The sequence below is a fragment of the Salvelinus alpinus genome, chromosome 7, assembly GCF_045679555.1.
Source record: "Salvelinus alpinus chromosome 7, SLU_Salpinus.1, whole genome shotgun sequence".
In the NCBI taxonomy this organism is placed as follows: domain Eukaryota; kingdom Metazoa; phylum Chordata; class Actinopteri; order Salmoniformes; family Salmonidae; genus Salvelinus; species Salvelinus alpinus.
Genome location: NC_092092.1, coordinates 80,482,002 through 80,501,303, shown reverse-complemented (window position 1 = coordinate 80,501,303; position 19,302 = coordinate 80,482,002). Strand labels below are relative to the sequence as shown.

The 19,302-nt window shown below is 45.4% G+C and overlaps 1 protein-coding gene across 2 annotated transcripts in view; it reads left to right on the top strand.

The window, feature by feature from the left end:
- The window catches only part of LOC139581753 (arf-GAP with Rho-GAP domain, ANK repeat and PH domain-containing protein 3-like), a 54,664-nt gene that overhangs the window by 22,447 nt on the left and 12,915 nt on the right, over positions 1-19,302 (top strand). For both annotated transcript variants that reach the window (XM_071411853.1, XM_071411852.1), the window contains exons 7-24: positions 1,361-1,430; positions 1,544-1,664; positions 2,006-2,297; positions 2,706-2,905; positions 3,288-3,373; positions 3,684-3,866; positions 7,441-7,591; positions 8,194-8,298; positions 8,760-8,913; positions 9,101-9,203; positions 9,458-9,656; positions 9,958-10,021; positions 10,303-10,466; positions 12,160-12,372; positions 12,607-12,715; positions 15,807-15,954; positions 16,785-16,853; positions 16,939-17,013. In XM_071411853.1, coding sequence (XP_071267954.1) covers positions 1,361-1,430; positions 1,544-1,664; positions 2,006-2,297; positions 2,706-2,905; positions 3,288-3,373; positions 3,684-3,866; positions 7,441-7,591; positions 8,194-8,298; positions 8,760-8,913; positions 9,101-9,203; positions 9,458-9,656; positions 9,958-10,021; positions 10,303-10,466; positions 12,160-12,372; positions 12,607-12,715; positions 15,807-15,954; positions 16,785-16,853; positions 16,939-17,013 — 2,506 coding nt within the window. The remainder of the gene's footprint in view (positions 1-1,360; positions 1,431-1,543; positions 1,665-2,005; positions 2,298-2,705; positions 2,906-3,287; positions 3,374-3,683; positions 3,867-7,440; positions 7,592-8,193; positions 8,299-8,759; positions 8,914-9,100; positions 9,204-9,457; positions 9,657-9,957; positions 10,022-10,302; positions 10,467-12,159; positions 12,373-12,606; positions 12,716-15,806; positions 15,955-16,784; positions 16,854-16,938; positions 17,014-19,302) is intronic.

Below are 19,302 nucleotides of genomic sequence, written 5' to 3'. Positions count from 1 at the left end.
CAAGACCTCAGAAAAAAAATTGTAGACCTCCAGAAGTCTGGTTCAGCAATTTCCAAATGCCTGAAGGTACCAGGTTCATCTGTACAAACAATCGTACGCAAGTATAAACACCATGGGACCACGCAGCCGTCATACCGCTCAGGAAGGAGACGCGTTCTGTCTCCTAGAGATGAACGTACTTTGGTGTGAAAAGTGCAAATCAATCCCAGAGCAACAGCAAAGGACCTTGTGAAGATGCAGTAAAACGGGGTGGCAGGGCAGCCTAGTGGTTAGATCGTTGGGCTAGTTACCGAAAGGTTGCAAGTTCAAATCCCCGAGCTGACAAGGTACAAATCTGTTGTTCTGCCCCTGAACAAGGCAGTTAACCCACTGTTCCTAGGCCGTCATTGAAAATAAGAATTTGTTCTTAACTGACTTGCCTAGTTAAATAAAGGTCAAACTAAAATGAAAAAACGAGTCCTATATCAACATAACCTGAAAGGCCGCTCAGCAAGGAGAAGCCACTGCTGCAAAACCGCCATTTAAAAAAAGCCAGACTATGGTTTGCAACTGCACATAGGGACAAAAGGAGAAATGTCCTCTGGTCTATAGAACTGTTTGGCCATAATGACCATCGTTATGTGAAGCACGGGGGTGGCAGCATCATGTTGTGGGGGTGCTTTGCTGCAGGAGGGACTGGTGCACTTCACAAAATAGATGGCATCATGAGGCAGGAAAATTATGTGGATATATTGAAGCAACATCTCAAGACATCAGTCAGGAAGTTAAAGCTTGGTCGCAAATGGGTCTTCCAAATGGACAATGACCCCAAGCATACTTCCAAAATGGCTTAAGGTATTGGAGTGGCCATCACAAAGCCCTGACCTCAATCCTATAAAACATTTGTGGGCTGAACTGAAAAAGCATGTGCGAGCAAGGAGGCCTACAAATCTAACTCGGTTACACCAGCTCTGTCAGGAGGAATGGGCCAAAATTCACCCAACTTATTGTGGGAAGCTTGTGGAAGGCTACCCGAAACGTTAGACCCAAGTTAAACGATTTAAAGGCAATGTTACCAAATACTAATTGAGTGTATGTAAACTTCTGACCCACTGGGAATGTGATGAAAGAAACAAAAGTTTAAATAAATTATTCTCTCTCCTGTTATGACATTTCACATTCTTAAAATGAAGTGGTGATCCTAACTTACCTACGACAGGAAATGTTAACTAGGATTAAATGTCAGAAATTGTGAAAAACTGAGTTTAAATGTATTTGGCTAAGGTGTATGTAAACTTCCAACTTTAACTGTGTGTGTGTGTATATATATATTTTAAGCAGTGGTATGACAGTCTGATAATTTTTGTATTTGTCATTCTAGGAACTATGTATTCCAGAAACGCTATGTGAAGTTTGATGGCAAAAATCTGCTGTACTTCGGCAGTGAAAAGGTAGGCCTTTTTTCCTGAATGATGGACTGTATCACATTGAGATAATCAGCATTTTTCATGACAATATTTGTCTCTTTACCAATATTTCTCCCTCTTTTACTATTCTCTCCAAGGACCCGTACCCCAAAGGAGTGATTCCTCTGGCTGCGATACAGATGGCCCGCATGGCCAAAGACAATAAATTTGAGATAGTGACAAGTCACAGGACGTTTGTCTTCCGGGCTGATAACGAAGGTAAACAAAGCACTTAACAAGCAACATAGCCTCTGTCATAATCTCATAGTAAAAACATCTCGTTTACAACTTTATTTTTAGCCTACTGATTCCTCTGGTATTTATCTTTTTAGGAAATTATTTGGTATCGAAAGATAGTTTCTGGTACAATTGGTAACTGACTGGTAGAAAAAGGATACTTGGTTTGAATCGAAACGACACAAACAATAAATTCACATATTGTTTTTGTGTAATTACCATATAATTTCATAGTAAATACCTGGTATTTTCTGTACCATTTTTATAAAAAAAAAAAAAAAATTGTAATACCAACCGACATCTTTCTACCTGTCCCCTCTCAGTGCAGAGACATCAGTGGTGCAGTATCCTACAGGGGAGGGTGAAGGAACAGCTTGTGTTCGGGCGCCCTCGCTTCGGTCCTGGCAGCCACTGTCAGAGGAGTGGTCCTCTGGAGCTCAAAGGGACCAAGTCAAAAGTCTACGTGGCCATCAACACAGAGCAGGTCTGGCTGTACAAGACTGAACAGTGTTTTAGGAATGGGATTGGAATTACGCTGATCGAGGCCAGAGGAGCTACGATTAGAGACGGCAAAGGAAAAAGCTTTGACCTCATCACTCCTTACAAAACATTCAGGTACGTTGTTTACTGACATGGTAATAACACTTATACACCTTTCTCTAGTTTTGTCAACAAATACATTCTGTTCATCATCACTCGGGACTCCCGAGTGGTGCAGCGGTCTAAGGCCCTGCATCTCAGTGCAAGAGGCGTCACTACAGTCCCTGATTCGAATCCAGGCTGAATCACTTCCCCCCGTGAGTTCCATAGGGCGGCGCACAATTGGCCCAGCGTCGTCCGGGTTAGGCCGTCATTGTAAATAAGAATTTGTTCTTAACTGACTTGCCTAGTTAAATAAAGTTCCTACACTGTTGTTTTTGAATCCCTGAAAACGGAGACAATTGTGTTTGATTGATTGAGCCAGAAGAGTTTTTGATTGATTGACGATTGATTGATTGATTGAGTGACTGATTGTCCCTGTAGTTTCACAGCTGAGTCTGAGCGGGATAAGAGGGACTGGATGGAAGCTGTACAGGAGTCCATAGCAGAGACCCTGTCTGACTACGAGGTGGCTGAGAAGATCTGGTCCAACAGGTTTAATAAGCTCTGTGCTGACTGCCAAGCAGTCAACCCAGACTGGGCCTCCATAAACCTCTGTGTTGTCATCTGTAAGAACTGTGCAGGTGAGACAGTGTTTCCCCTACTATTGTATAGGTGGGGCGGGCTCCCCCTCAGTTTGATGCCAGAGGGCCTAGCTGGGTTTTGGGTCCCATCTGGTGAGTGTGACTGATGAGATAACTAAGACACCTGGCCAACAGCTGCCAATGCTATCAGCCTATTGTCATGAGCCACAACCGTTTCATTCTCACCTGTGTTGTTTTTATCCCACCTGTGCCAGGTGAAGTGAAATGTTGCTATGGAAATGTTTCCAAATACACACATAATTTCTCTGTCTCGTGGTTCTCTCTAGCGAGGCAGCGCCCGAGTGTTCTGTTACAAACACAATACCACTGTCTAGTGCCAGGAGAGTGATTATGGAGGTCTTTTGTCCCTTTTCCTCTGCAGGTCAACACAGAGGTCTGGGGACTATGGTGTCTAAAGTACAGAGCCTGAAACTGGACACCAGCGTGTGGAGCAATGAGATCGTGCAGGTGAGAGGAACGAGAAGGCTTCTTCAGGGAAGGTGGAGGGAGAAAGTCGGGGGAAATGCTCACGTTTATTTTAGTTAAGTGTCAAAATATTTTCCGGGATACTGAAATGAGTTTGCTTTGTTGTGTATCAAGGACTTCTCACCATTTTCACCTCCAACAAATCCATTATATTGGAACAGAGTTGAAATATGTTTTGTACATTTTTAAGTTGACAGTCCGATGATAGACTGTGAATATAGTCAGGACCTCATGAGTTCTGATTATTCTGTGTTTTTTTGTGGAATCTGTTCTGCGTTTGTGTGTTCATCAGCTCTTCATAATGCTGGGGAACGACCGAGCCAATGAGTTCTGGGCGGCCAGGTTATCTCCAGCTGACGAGTTAGACCATGATGCCACACCGGACCAGCGGAGAGAGTTTATCATCCATAAGTACCGTGAGGGGCGCTACCGACTCCCCCACCCCAACTTCAACACACAGGAGGAGCTGCTCAAGGTACATGAACACATTGTATAGCTTTCAAATGTATAGCTGCTATAACAGGATCCAGGGGAAAGGGGGATACCTAGTCAGTTGTACAACTGAATGCATTCAACTGAAATGTGTCTTCCTGCGTTTAATCCAACCCCTCTGAATCAGAGAGGTGGGGGGGGGGGGGGGGGGCTGCCTTAATCGACATCCATGGCGCCCGAGGAACAGTGGGTTAACTGCCTTGCTCAGGGGCAGAACGACAGATTTTTACCTTCTTAGCGCGGGGATTTGATCCAGCAACCTTTCGGTTATTAGTCCAACGCTCCTACCCGCCAGGCTACCTGCCACCCCCATGTGGTGTGTTGTATAGGCTATATTCTTATCATAAACCCTTGTTATTAGTCTACAAGGTGTACGAATGGAGAACATTTCTAGTTTGTTATGAAATAATAACTAAATGACTATCTGTCTTGGCTGGCTGCTCTGTGTCTCTCAGTAAAAACACGCGGCTGGCTGCTCTGTGTCTCTCAGTAAAAACACGCGGCTGGCTGCTCTGTGTCTCTCAGTAAAAACACACGGCTGGCTGCTCTGTGTCTCTCAGTAAAAACACGCGGCTGGCTGCTCTGTGTCTCTCAGTAAAAACACACGGCTGGCTGGTCTGTGTCTCTCAGTAAAAACACACGGCTGGCTGCTCTGTGTCTCTCAGCAAAAACACACGGCTGGCTGCTCTGTGTCTCTCAGTAAAAACACGCGGCTAACTGCTCTGTGTCTCAGTAAAAACACGCGGCTGGCTGCTCTGTGTCTCTCAGTAAAAACACGCGGCTGGCTGCTCTGTGTCTCTCAGTAAAAACACGCGGCTAACTGCTCTGTGTCTCAGTAAAAACACGCGGCTGGCTGCTCTGTGTCTCTCAGTAAAAACACGCGGCTGGCTGCTCTGTGTCTCTCAGTAAAAACACACGGCTGGCTGCTCTGTGTCTCTCAGTAAAAACACACGGCTGGCTGCTCTGTGTCTCTCAGTAAAAACACGCGGCTGGCTGCTCTGTGTCTCAGTAAAAACACACGGCTGGCTGCTCTGTGTCTCTCAGTAAAAACACGCGGCTGACTGCTCTGTGTCTCTCAGTAAAAACACACGGCTGGCTGCTCTGTGTCTCTCAGTAAAAACACACGGCTGGCTGCTCTGTGTCTCTCAGTAAAAACACACGGCTGGCTGCTCTGTGTCTCTCAGTAAAAACACGCGGCTGGCTGCTCTGTGTCTCAGTAAAAACACACGGCTGGCTGCTCTGTGTCTCTCAGTAAAAACACGCGGCTGGCTGCTCTGTGTCTCTCAGTAAAAACACGCGGCTGGCTGCTGTGTCTCAGTAAAAACACATGGCTGGCTGCTCTGTGTCTCTCAGTAAAAACACACGGCTGGCTGCTCTGTGTCTCTCAGTAAAAACACGCGGCTGGCTGCTCTGTGTCTCTCAGTAAAAACACGCGGCTGGCTGCTCTGTGTGTCTCAGTAAAAACACACGGCTGGCTGCTCTGTGTCTCTCAGTAAAAACACACGGCTGACTGCTCTGTGTCTCTCAGTAAAAACACACGGCTGGCTGCTCTGTGTCTCTCAGTAAAAACACACGGCTGGCTGCTCTGTGTCTCACAGTAAAAACACACGGCTGGCTGCTCTGTGTCTCTCAGTAAAAACACGTGGCTGGCTGCTCTGTGTCTCACAGTAAAAACACACGGCTGGCTGCTCTGTGTCTCTCAGTAAAAACACGTGGCTGGCTGCTCTGTGTCTCTCAGTAAAAACACACGGCTGGCTGCTCTGTGTCTCACAGTAAAAACACACGGCTGGCTGCTCTGTGTCTCACAGTAAAAACACACGGCTGGCTGCTCTGTGTCTCACAGTAAAAACACACGGCTGGCTGCTCTGTGTCTCACAGTAAACACACACGGCTGACTGCTCTGTGTGTCTCAGTAAAAACACACGGCTGACTGCTCTGTGTGTCTCAGTAAAAACACACGGCTGGCTGCTCTGTGTCTCTCAGTAAAAACACACGGCTGGCTGCTCTGTGTCTCTCAGTAAAAACACGCGGCTGGCTGCTCTATGTCTCTCAGTAAAAACACACGGCTGGCTGCTCCGTGTGTCTCAGTAAAAAACACATTGTGGCACACTACCCTTACGGGAAGAACCACATGAATTTCACATGTGTTTTTCTGTAAGGGTACACATTTAGACGAGATGGTATCGGTGGTAGTTTTAGTACCTGTAAGCTATACTAGGGTTCTAGTTACAGCTGTAGCTGCCTGTAGCTAGCATGCTATACTAGGGTTCAAGTTACGGCTGTAGCTGCCTGTAGCTAGCATGCTATACTAGGGTTCAAGTTACGGCTGTAGCTGCCTGTAGCTAGCATGCTAAACTAGGGTTCAAGTTACGGCTGTAGCTGCCTGTAGCTAGCATGCTAAACTAGGGTTCAAGTTACGGCTGTAGCTGTCTGTAGCTAGCGTGCTATACTAGGGTTCAAGTTACGGCTGTAGCTGCCTGTAGCTAGCATGCTATACTAGGGTTCAAGTTACGGCTGTAGCTGCCTGTAGCTAGCATGCTATACTAGGGTTCAAGTTACGGCTGTAGCTGCCTGTTGCTAGCATGCTATACTAGGGTTCAAGTTACGGCTGTAGCTGCCTGTAGCTAGCATGCTATACTAGGGTTCAAGTTACGGCTGTAGCTGCCTGTAGCTAGCATGCTATACTAGGGTTCAAGTTACGGCTGTAGCTGCCTGTAGCTAGCATGCTATACTAGGGTTCAAGTTACGGCTGTAGCTGCCTGTAGCTAGCATGCTATACTAGGGTTCAAGTTACGGCTGTAGCTGCCTGTAGCTAGCATGCTAAACTAGGGTTCAAGTTACGGCTGTAGCTGCCTGTTGCTAGCATGCTATACTAGGGTTCAAGTTACGGCTGTAGCTGCCTGTAGCTAGCATGCTATACTAGGGTTCAAGTTACGGCTGTAGCTGCCTGTAGCTAGCATGCTATACTAGGGTTCAAGTTACGGCTGTAGCTGCCTGTAGCTAGCGTGCTATACTAGGGTTCAAGTTACGGCTGTAGCTGCCTGTAGCTAGCATGCTATACTAGGGTTCAAGTTACGGCTGTAGCTGCCTGTAGCTAGCATGCTATACTAGGGTTCAAGTTACAGCTGTAGCTCCCTGTAGCTAGCATGCTATACTAGGGTTCAAGTTACAGCTGTAGCTCCCTGTAGCTAGCATGCTATACTAGGGTTCAAGTTACGGCTGTAGCTGCCTGTTGCTAGCATGCTATACTAGGGTTCAAGTTACGGCTGTAGCTGCCTGTTGCTAGCATGCTATACTAGGGTTCAAGTTACGGCTGTAGCTGCCTGTTGCTAGCATGTAGCCAGACTTTTATCCCAACAACAAGGACATGGAATGTGCTTTTGAAACTAAAACAATTAGAGGGAGGAGATGAAAGGGAGCCAGTTGAATGGAGAGGGGACTTTTTGGACTATAGGCTGAATGTCTGTGGATGCTTTTAGTGGTACGTATGTGCTGTGTGTGTGTTGCGTCACCCTAATATATCCCCTAATGCTTCCCTCTCTCTCTCTACCCTGCAGGTTCTGTGTACTGCTGTGACCGAGCAAAACCTGCTGAAGACGGTCACCCAGATCTTCACCGAGGCAGAGGCTGTCCGATCCCGCCTCGCTGCCTCTAATGGATATGACAAGCATCTGTCTCAGGAATACTCCCTCCCGCAAGGCACCTCAGGTAAGACAGGGGACAGGCTTTATTTGCCTGCTGGACTTTTTATGCATTATGTGACTATTTTGCGACCGTGCAGTATAATGTAGTGTGCTCAGCAGCTCTCTGGAAAAAGCTTTCAAGTAATTACAGCATGGTTCATGGTTTGATAGACAACCCAGAGCCTTTGTGATGAAACAGTTTGGTCTTCCTCTGCATGTTTACCTCTAGTGTTGTAGGAGTAAAATATCTCTGTTGAAACAGCACAACTAGCTATCTCTGAAACAGCACAACTAGCTATCTCTGAAACAGCACAACTAGCTATCTCTGTTGAAACGGCACAACTAGCTATCTCTGAAACAGCACAACTAGCTATCTCTGTTGAAACGGCACAACTAGAACACTGGAGGGAAAACTTATTTAGAAACTTCAACTACATTACAATTCATAACCGTTTATCTGATCATTTATAATCTTGTAAATGCATTTATTATGGCTTATTCATGAAACTCTTTATGAAGTATGACTTAATGTTTTGTCCTGTTTGCCTAGAACCCAACTCATGTTATTATTTTTTTTGCAGTGTCAAAAACAGTTTTTTGTTTGTCTGTTCCTCCCTGTTTTCTCAGACCCCAGTGTGTATGATGAGATCATGCAGGCTGTGCTGCACTCCGGCTACCTCTACAAGTCAGCCTCAACGAACAAAGGGACATTATCCAGGAAAACCAGAGAAGGTAGGCGTGCGTGCGTGTGCGCGCGCGCGCACGTGTGTGTGTGTGTGTTGGCAGGTGCTAACAGCACACCACTTGGCACAGATTGAATAGAGAAATACTGCCTCCTCAGTAACATCGGCATAAAGGCCTGTAGAGAACAAAGCACGTTATACAACCAAATACTGACTGGGCCAATACTGTTCTGTTAGGAAATACACTACTCACTGTTAGTGGCTGGAGTCTCTAGAGTAAAACAGAGTTTTGTGATTTAGAAGTTACTCATAGTTACTTGTAGTTTATTTCTCTCTAAAAACACAGCCCATCATAAAAATTCCAAAAGTTTTAATTTTAAAGGGACCACGATTTCCAGGCTTCTTCACGTTTGTTCTCTCTAATCGCCGAGGGATGAGCGGGATTCTGAAGTACGGCAACGCTATTTTAGAAAGTAACAGCTTATATTTTTGCTGTTATTTGCCCACCAGATTTCCAGAAGTACTGGTGCACGGTGGAGAGGTCTCTTCTGTTCTATGAGTCTGACCGATGTCCTGATCCGAGCATGAAGATCAACGTCAAAGACATCGTCTGTCTGGGGGTCAGCAGGCCGGACTCCTGCAACAACAACGGCTTCATTGACAGGTTAGAGGACCAATCATGGCACAGTAACTAATGTAGGCGGCCAATCATACTGTCCATTTCAAACACGCACGTGGAGAAAATGTACATTTAGCATGAAATGGTTATATCACTGCCACTCAATGTACAGGTATCTACCAACTAGTGTTGATCTAATGCCCTTCACTTATGTTCCTGTGTCTTGTTGTAGGTTTCTCTATACGTTTCAACTGTACTTGTCCTCAGAGAAGCTCTATCAGTTTGGATTGGAAACTCCTGATGCACTGCAATGTTGGGTCAAGGCCATTGGAAAGGTATGAGATGACTTTCTATCCCAAAAGAGTGCAATGCCTGCACACTGATGTTGCCAATTCTCAGCTTTACTGACGTAGTTACCGCTCTTCCAGCTCAGAACGTTGTAATGTCCCTATGTGTGCATAATGGGGGGGTTACAGTGAAGTGTTCCCTCCTTTCTAACTAACACTGTCTATGTCCTGTACTAGCCTGGGATGTGTCTGTTCAGTGTTCCCTCCTGTACTTGAACCACTTCCTGTGTTGTCTTCCTCAGGCCGCCACACCTTTAAGCTGCCACTGCCTGCTAGCGAGGGAGTTTGAGCGGGTGGGAGTGCTGCGTTACAAGGCCATGCGAGACCCTTCTCAGTGGAAAGAGGGATATTTTGTCCTTCAGAAGTCTAACCTCTTCATCTGCCCAGGGAACGACGGAGCAGCTGAGGACATTATCAACCTTAAACGTCTGCAAGAGCTCAGTGAGTCTCCTGTCCTGACCAAAGCTTTACTGGCACTGTGTGGTAATGTAGTTCCTCAAATAACGTTTTGGTAACTCCTCACTGAGACATTTTATGCCCTAACTATGGATTGTAATAAACTGCCAATAAAGGGGGTACTATAGTCATTCAAAACCCGTCCGACTATAAAGAAAAAGCCTACTGCCAGCTTGATCGTGGACATTTCTCTGCCTTAACTACCCCAAGCACCGTTTCTTTGAGCAACTGTCTGCTGATGAATGATGTAGTCCGTCTTCCATTTGTTCTGTGTTTTGTCTCCTAGGTATAGTAACTGAGAACCAAAACCATGAGAAGAAGGAAATTCTGGTTTTGGTTGAAAAAGGAAGGTTGGTTTTCAGTCTCTCTGCCTTTCTCTTTTTGTCATTATACAAGTATGTCAACATATCGTGGCTAGTTTGGTGCCTAAAAACGAATTTACATGGTCAAATTATTTTCACTCTGGAAATTCCATTCCCCACCAATTCTGCCCCCAGCTAGGGGGGAATTTCCAGAATGAAAATAATTTGACCATGTAAATTCGTTTTTTGGAGCCAGATTCAGAGTGAGTTTATTTTCTCTGAACCTTCACCTCTGAGTATCGACGTGTCCCCCCCCCCCCCCCCCCCAGGACGCTGCACCTCCAGGGGATGGGTCGGTTAGACTTCTCCCTGTGGTACGCAGACATCCAGAGAGCTGCTGGAGGGAAGGGCAACACCCTGAGAGAACAGCAGCTCAGCAGGAATGATATCCCCATCATCGTAGACAGCTGCATCGCCTTCATCACACAGTATGGTAAGGGAGGAGTCTGGATATTCTATTCCGTTACACAGTATGGTAAAGGAGGAGTCTGGATATTCTATTCCGTTACACAGTATGGTAAAGGAGGAGTCTGGATATTCTATTCCGTTACACAGTATAGTAAAGGAGGAGTCTGGATATTCTATTCCGTTACACAGTATGGTAAGGGAGGAGTCTGGATATTCTATTCCGTTACACAGTATGGTAAGGGAGGAGTCTGGATATTCTATTCCGTTACACAGTATAGTAAGGGAGGAGTCTGGATATTCTATTCCGTTACACAGTATGGTAAGGGAGGAGTCTGGATATTCTATTCCGTTACACAGTATGGTAAGGGAGGAGTCTGGATATTCTATTCCGTTACACAGTATGGTGAGGGAGGAGTCTGGATATTCTATTCCGTTACACAGTATGGTAAAGGAGGAGTCTGGATATTCTATTCCTTTACACAGTATGGTAAAGGAGGAGTCTGGATATTCTATTCCGTTACACAGTATGGTAAAGGAGGAGTCTGGATATTCTATTCCGTTACACAGTATGGTAAGGGAGGAGTCTGGATATTCTATTCCGTTACACAGTATGGTAAGGGAGGAGTCTGGATATTCTATTCCGTTACACAGTATAGTAAAGGAGGAGTCTGGATATTCTATTCCGTTACACAGTATGGTAAGGGAGGAGTCTGGATATTCTATTCCGTTACACAGTATGGTAAAGGAGGAGTCTGGATATTCTATTCCGTTACACAGTATGGTAAAGGAGGAGTCTGGATATTCTATTCCGTTACACAGTATGGTAAGGGAGGAGTCTGGATATTCTATTCCGTTACACAGTATGGTAAGGGAGGAGTCTGGATATTCTATTCCGTTACACAGTATGGTAAGGGAGGAGTCTGGATATTCTATTCCGTTACACAGTATGGTAAAGGAGGAGTCTGGATATTCTATTCCGTTACACAGTTGGTAAGGGAGGAGTCTGGATATTCTATTCCGTTACACAGTATAGTAAAGGAGGAGTCTGGATATTCTATTCCGTTACACAGTATGGTAAGGGAGGAGTCTGGATATTCTATTCCGTTACACAGTATGGTAAAGGAGGAGTCTGGATATTCTATTCCGTTACACAGTTGGTAAGGGAGGAGTCTGGATATTCTATTCCGTTACACAGTATAGTAAAGGAGGAGTCTGGATATTCTATTCCGTTACACAGTATGGTAAGGGAGGAGTCTGGATATTCTATTCCGTTACACAGTATGGTAAAGGAGGAGTCTGGATATTCTATTCCGTTACACAGTTGGTAAGGGAGGAGTCTGGATATTCTATTCCGTTACACAGTATAGTAAAGGAGGTGTCTGGATATTCTATTCCGTTACACAGTATGGTAAGGGATAGAGTATTCTGCATTATCAACAACTAAAGGGCACGTTTTCCAGGCATCTTGTGGATCCGTGATAGAATCCATAGCATTTGATGCATTTTCAGTGGAGGTAATCCTTTTATATTAAAGTATACATTGGTATTGTATACCTTAAAGGGGTTTATAAATAGTTCATCCATTCATTATAACTCTGCATTGGCCTGTGTACTGTAGGGTTTCTTTTCACAGTTTAGCTGTACTTTACACCAGCCAGAGACAGGAGATACTAGCTGATGACTGATGTACTGGATCTGATGTGTGATCTGCTCGTCAGGTCTGGGTCATGAGGGGATCTATAGGAAGAACGGAGCCACGTCCAGGATCAAGCTACTGATGGAGGAGTTCAGGAATGATGCTCGGAACGTCAAGCTCCGGATCGGGGATAACTTCATAGAGGATGTGACTGACGTGTTGAAGAGGTTCTTCAGGGAGATGGACGACCCCATCTTCATGGCTGACCTGCATCAGCTATGGAAGGAGGCTGTCAGTAAGTACAAGTGTCTCTGGCAAAAGAGATTTTAAGTTATCATCACAGATACACATGAAGCTACTATTTTGTTGTGTTTTCTAAGTTGTGTCTCTGACTTAATCACTTGACCTTAGTTCTCTTGGTCCCCTTAGAATTATAGGGCTTCCATCAAGCTGTCACTGTTGCTGGTCAGGATGTACCACAATGTATCTTTTTGAAATCTAACTGCTTCCTGTTTGTGCCTTTTTATAGGAACAGCCAAGGATAAGAACCAGCGTCTGGACAGATACAAGGAGATCATCCGTAGTTTACCTAAAATCAACAGGACTACCCTGGCTGCTCTCATCAGCCACCTCTACAGGTTAGTATGGCCTCAGGGTTAACAGGACTCTCATCAGCCACCTCTACAGGTTAGTATGGCCTCAGGGTTAACAGGACTCTCATCAGCCACCTCTACAGGTTAGTATGGCCTCAGGGTTAACAGGACTCTCATCAGCCACCTCTACAGGTTAGTATGGCCTCAGGGTTAACAGGACTCTCATCAGCCACCTCTACAGGTTAGTATGGCCTCAGGGTTAACAGGACTCTCATCAGCCACCTCTACAGGTTAGTATAGCCTCAGGGTTAACAGGACTCTCATCAGCCACCTCTACAGGTTAGTATGGCCTCAGGGTTAACAGGACTCTCATCAGCCACCTCTACAGGTTAGTATAGCCTCAGGGTTAACAGGACTCTCATCAGCCACCTCTACAGGTTAGTATAGCCTCAGGGTTAACAGGACTCTCATCAGCCACCTCTACAGGTTAGTATGGCCTCAGGGTTAACAGGACTCTCATCAGCCACCTTTACAGGTTAGTATGGCCTCAGGGTTAACAGGACTCTCATCAGCCACCTTTACAGGTCAGTATAGCCTCAAACTGGACCAGGTTTAAAGTTGAGCAACTAAGCAGAGTTACTTCCTGTAGTCAAATGGAATTGACCCCAAACCTAAACAGGATAATTTTTCATACTTAGACAGCCTCACTGGCAAGTTGGCAACTGTCAACTTTTTACCGTTATTTGTTCTCTCTCTCTCGGTTCCAGGGTTCAGAAGTGTTCTCTCTCTCTCTCTCTCTCTCTCTCTCTCTCTCTCTCTCTCTCTCTCTCTCTCTCTCTCTCTCTCTCTCTCTCTCTCTCTCTCTCTCTCTCTCTCTCTCTCTCTCTCTCTCTCTCTCTCTCTCTCTCTCTCTCTCTCGGTCCCAGGGTTCAGAAGTGTTCTCTCTCTCTCGCTCTCTCTCTCTCGCTCTCTCTCTCTCGCTCTCTCTCTCTCGCTCTCTCTCTCTCGCTCTCTCTCTCTCTCTATTGGTCCCAGGGTTCAGAAGTGTTCTCTCTCTTGGTCCCAGGGTTCAGAAGTGTTCTCTCTCTCTCTCTCTCTCTCTCTCTCTCTCTCTCTCTCTCTCTCTCTCTCTCTCTCTCTCTCTCTCTCTCAATTCAATTCAATTCAATTCAAGGGGCTTTATTGGCATGGGAAACATGTGTTAACATTGCCAAAGCAAGTGAGGTAGGTAATATACAAAAGTCAAATAAACAATAAAAATGAACAGTAAACATTACACATACAGAAGTTTCAAAACAATAAAGACATTACAAATGTCATATTATATATATGCAGTGTTGTAACAATGTACAAATGGTTAAAGCACACAAGTTAAAATAAATAAACATAAATATGGGTTGTATTTACAGTGGTGTTTGTTCTTCACTGGTTGCCCTTTTCTTGTGGCAACAGGTCACAAATCTTGCTGCTGTGATGGCACACTGTGGAATTTCACCCAGTAGATATGGGAGTTTATCAAAATTGGATTTGTTTTCGAATTCTTTGTGGATCTGTGTAATCTGAGGGAAATATGTCTCTCTAATATGGTCATACATTGGGCAGGAGGTTAGGAAGTGCAGCTCAGTTTCCACCTCATTTTGTGGGCAGTGTGCACATAGCCTGTCTTCTCTTGAGAGCCATGTCTGCCTACGGCGGCCTTTCTCAATAGCAAGGCTATGCTCACTGAGTCTGTACATAGTCAAAGCTTTCCTTAAGTTTGGGTCAGTCACAGTGGTCAGGTATTCTGCCACTGTGTACTCTCTGTTTAGGGCCAAATAGCATTCTAGTTTGCTCTGTTTTTTTGTTAATTCTTTCCAATGTGTCAAGTAATTATCTTTTTGTTTTCTCATGATTTGGTTGGGTCTAATTGTGCTGTTGTCCTGGGGCTCTGTGGGGTGTGTTTGTGTTTGTGAACAGAGCCCTAGGACCAGCTTGCTTAGGGGACTCTTCTCCAGGTTCATCTCTCTGTAGGTGATGGCTTTGTTATGGAAGGTTTGGGAATCGCTTCCTTTTAGGTGGTTGTAGAATTTAACGGCTCTTTTCTGGATTTTGATAATTAGTGGGTATCGGCCTAATTCTGCTCTGCATGCATTATTTGGTGTTCTACGTTGTACACGGAGGATATTTTTGCAGAATTCTGCATGCAGAGTCTCAATTTGGTGTTTGTCCCATCTCTCTCTCTCTCTCTCTCTCTCTCTCTCTCTCTCTCTCTCTCTCTCTCTCTCTCGGTCCCAGGGTTCAGAAGTGTTCTCTCTCTCTCTCTCGGTCCCAGGGTCCAGAAGTGTTCTCTCTCTCTCTCTCTCTGTCCCAGGGGTCAGAAGTGTTCTCTCTCTCTCTCTCTCTCTCTCTCTCTCTCTCTCTCTCTCTCTCTCTCTCTCTCTCTCTCGGTCCCAGGGGTCAGAAGTGTTCTCTCTCTCTCTCTCGGTCCCAGGGTCCAGAAGTGTTCTCTCTCTCTCTCTCGGTCCCAGGGTCCAGAAGTGTTCTCTCTCTCTCTCTCGGTCCCAGGGTTCAGAAGTGTTCTCTCTCTCTCTCTCGGTCCCAGGGTTCAGAAGTGTTCTCTCTCTCTCTCTCGGTCCCAGGGTCCAGAAGTGTTCTCTCTCTCTCTCGGTCCCAGGGTCCAGAAGTGTTCTCTCTCTCTCTCTCTCGGTCCCAGGGTTCAGAAGTGTTCTCTCTCTCTCTCTCGGTCCCAGGGTTCAGAAGTGTTCTCTCTCTCTCTCTCGGTCCCAGGGTCCAGAAGTGTTCTCTCTCTCTCTCTCTCTCGGTCCCAGGGTCCAGAAGTGTTCTCTCTCTCTCTCTCTCTCTCTCTCGGTCCCAGTGGTCAGAAGTGTTCTCTCTCTCTCTCTTGGTCCCAGGGTTCAGAAGTGTTCTCTCTCTCTCTCTCTCGGTCCCAGGGGTCAGAAGTGTTCTCTCTCTCTCTCTCTCTCTCTCTCTCGGTCCCAGGGTCCAGAAGTGTTCTCTCTCTCTCTCTCTCTCTCTCTCTCTCTCTCTCTCTCTCGGTCCCAGGGTCCAGAAGTGTTCTCTCTCTGTCTCTCTCTCTCTCTCTCTCTCTCGGTCCCAGTGGTCAGAAGTGTTCTCTCTCTCTCTCTCTCGGTCCCAGGGTTCAGAAGTGTGCAGACCTGAACCAGATGTGTACCAAGAACCTGTCGCTGCTGTTCGCCCCCAGCCTCTTCCAGACAGACGGAAAAGGAGAACACGAGGTGAAGATCGTTGAAGACCTCATAGACAACTACCTGTATGTCTTTGATGTGAGTAGTGTCTCATAGACAACTACCTGTCTGTCTTTGATGTGAGTAGTGTCTCATAGACAACTACCTGTCTGTCTTTGATGTGAGTAGTGTCTCATAGACAACTACCTGTCTGTCTTTGATGTGAGTAGTGTCTCATAGACAACTACCTGTCTGTCTTTGATGTGAGTAGTGTCTCATAGACAACTACCTGTCTGTCTTTGATGTGAGTAGTGTCTCATAGACAACTACCTGTCTGTCTTTGATGTGAGTAGTGTCTCATAGACAACTACCTGTCTGTCTTTGATGTGAGTAGTGTCTCATAGACAACTACCTGTCTGTCTTTGATGTGAGTAGTGTCTCATAGACAACTACCTGTCTGTCTTTGATGTGAGTAGTGTCTCATAGACAACTACCTGTCTGTCTTTGATGTGAGTAGTGTCTCATAGACAACTACCTGTCTGTCTTTGATGTGAGTAGTGTCTCATAGACAACTACCTGTCTGTCTTTGATGTGAGTAGTGTCTCATAGACAACTACCTGTCTGTCTTTGATGTGAGTAGTGTCTCATAGACAACTACCTGTCTGTCTTTGATGTGAGTATAGTCGAACCAGAGAGGGTCTAAGCTCAAACTCATCACTTAGAAATCAGGGCTGTGTTCCATAGGTAGAAAGCATTTTGAATGGATTGAAACTGGTACTATCTACCTGAACTTGTCCAATCAGAACACAGATGTTCACATTCTATTGCAAATTGTTTTGCTACAGTGTGCCCTACTGAACATGCCCCAGGTCAATCTGTTCTGTATAATCTAATGACTAATCAGTAAATGTTTAATTGTGTTTGTTCAGATTGATGAGGAGCAGCGGACCCAGATAGAACTGGAGCTCAGCCTCATCACCACCTGGAAGGACACACAGGTATACTTTATGAAGGATTCATAAAGGGTTATAACACATTGTTTTTTTTCCCTGGTTGTCTGTAATAATTGTCCTGTCTGTGCAGCTGTCCCAAGCAGGTGATCTGATCATAGAAGTGTACCTGGAGAAGAAGATGGCAGACTGCTGCATCACTCTCAAGGTAAGTGGAGACAGGTTGTCTCCTGACTTTATGTCATGTAAGGTGCTTTTATTATTTAGCCACATGGTGGCGCCTCTCCACCCTCCACTAGTCTCTCTAGAACAGGGGTTTCCAACAGGAGCTCGCAGCCCACCTAGGAGTAGCTCTCGCAGCCCAACTTTCAGTAGCTCTCGCAGCCCACCTAGGAGTAGCTCTCGCAGCCCACCTAGGAGTAGCTCTCGCAGCCCACCTAGGAGTAGCTCTCAGCCCACCTAGGAGTAGCTCTCGCAGCCCACCTAGGAGTAGCTCTCGCAGCCCACCTAGGAGTAGCTCTCGCAGCCCACCTAGGAGTAGCTCTCGCAGCCCACCTAGGAGTAGCTCTCGCAGCCCACCTAGGAGTAGCTCTCGCAGCCCACCTAGGAGTAGCTCTCGCAGCCCACCTAGGAGTAGCTCGCAGCCCACCTAGGAGTAGCTCTCGCAGCCCACCTAGGAGTAGCTCTCGCAGCCCACCTAGGAGTAGCTCGCAGCCCAACTTTCAGTAGCTCTCGCAGCCCACCTAGGAGTAGCTCTCGCAGCCCACCTAGGAGTAGCTCGCAGCCCACATAGGAGTAGCTCGTGATCAATTCTGGAAGTACATGCATTTTTTTATGTGTTCCATGCAAACCGTCATTAACCTCTCTTGGGTACGTGAGACGGTAGCGTCCCACCTCTTCAACAGCCAGTGAAACTGCTGGGCGCCAAATTCAAATACAGAAATACTCATTATAAAAATTCAGAAAACAAAACATATTTTACATAGGTTTAAAGATGAACTTCTTGTGAATCCAACCACGGTGTCAGATTTTTAAAATGCTTTACGGCGAAAGCATACCTTACGATTATTTTTAACATAAAGCTCCCGGCTACTATCCAATCAAATCCACATTGCCATTATCCCAACCCTGGTTAGAAACTATTGGTTTAAAAAGCCAAATTTAATACAATATCTGCCAATTAATTTCCAGAAATATTGCCCCTGTCTGTCTGTCTGGTGCGTGTTTGTCTATCACTCTGTATGTAGCCAGTTAGCGATGCTGATGATAACCGTCTTGTTAACAGAAAGACCATCCCCCAAAAACCTTCTCAATTAAATGCAAAGTAGGTTTATCTTACAGAACTATGTCAGGATTATGTGTATCAATTGGGTGGAGATTGTTTAGAGACCTCTGCCATGACACGTTCTGCAGCTGTAGACCTGATGACAGAAACATCGCTAGATTAACATATTCCTCTTTTGCTCGATGCGCAATTAAATGGAAATTACCCTCAAAAAATGTTTGGTTTGTTTTTCTATCCAGAACTAAAAAAAAATGTCTTCTGATGTGATTTAATCATTGACATGGACTCAGAACATACAGTTCTGTTGTTTCTCTGAATAATTGTAATATTGAGAGGAAAAAAACAGAAGGAAAAAACAACAGAGAACTGAATTCAGGAAAATACTAAATATGATTTTTATGTGGCCCCCTTTTAGAGTTGTTTACTAACCTTTTATTTACTAGTTATATTGACAGAAAACACATATCTTGTACACCAAGGACCTGGGGAAGAGATGCAGGGTAGAGAAGAAACAAACTAATGTACCTATTTGAAAGCTATAAAAACAAGAAAAATATAGCTCACAACATGTAAAAAAAAATTTAAAGTAGCTCATGCTACCAAAAGGTTGGAGACTTCCTGCTTTAGACAGACAGGTGGGCTTCCACAATGTACCAATGTTGACCTAGGTCTGGGATTTCTAATGATAACCATCTACCATCCTCTATTCTATACATGCTGGACATGAGCATCTATAGAAGAGCTAGGAAGCTCTGGTCTGGTTCTCTGTCGCTATCTCTCTATGGTCTGGTTCTCTGTCGGTATCTCTCTATGGTCTGGTTCTCTGTCGCTATCTCTCTATGGTCTGGTTCTCTGTCGGTATCTCTCTATGGTCTGGTTCTCTGTCGGTATCTCTCTGTGGTCTGGTTCTCTGTCGGTATCTCTCTATGGTCTGGTTCTCTGTCGCTATCTCTCTGTGGTCTGGTTCTCTGTAGGTATCTCTCTATGGTCTGGTTCTCTGAAGCTATCTCTCTATGGTCTGGTTCTCTGTCGCTATCTCTCTATGGTCTGGTTCTCTGTAGGTATCTCTCTATGGTCTGGTTCTCTGTCGCTATCTCTCTATGGTCTGGTTCTCTGTCGGTATCTCTCTGTGGTCTGGTTCTCTGTCGGTATCTCTCTGTGGTCTGGTTCTCTGTCACTATCTCTCTATGGTCTGGTTCTCTGTCGCTATCT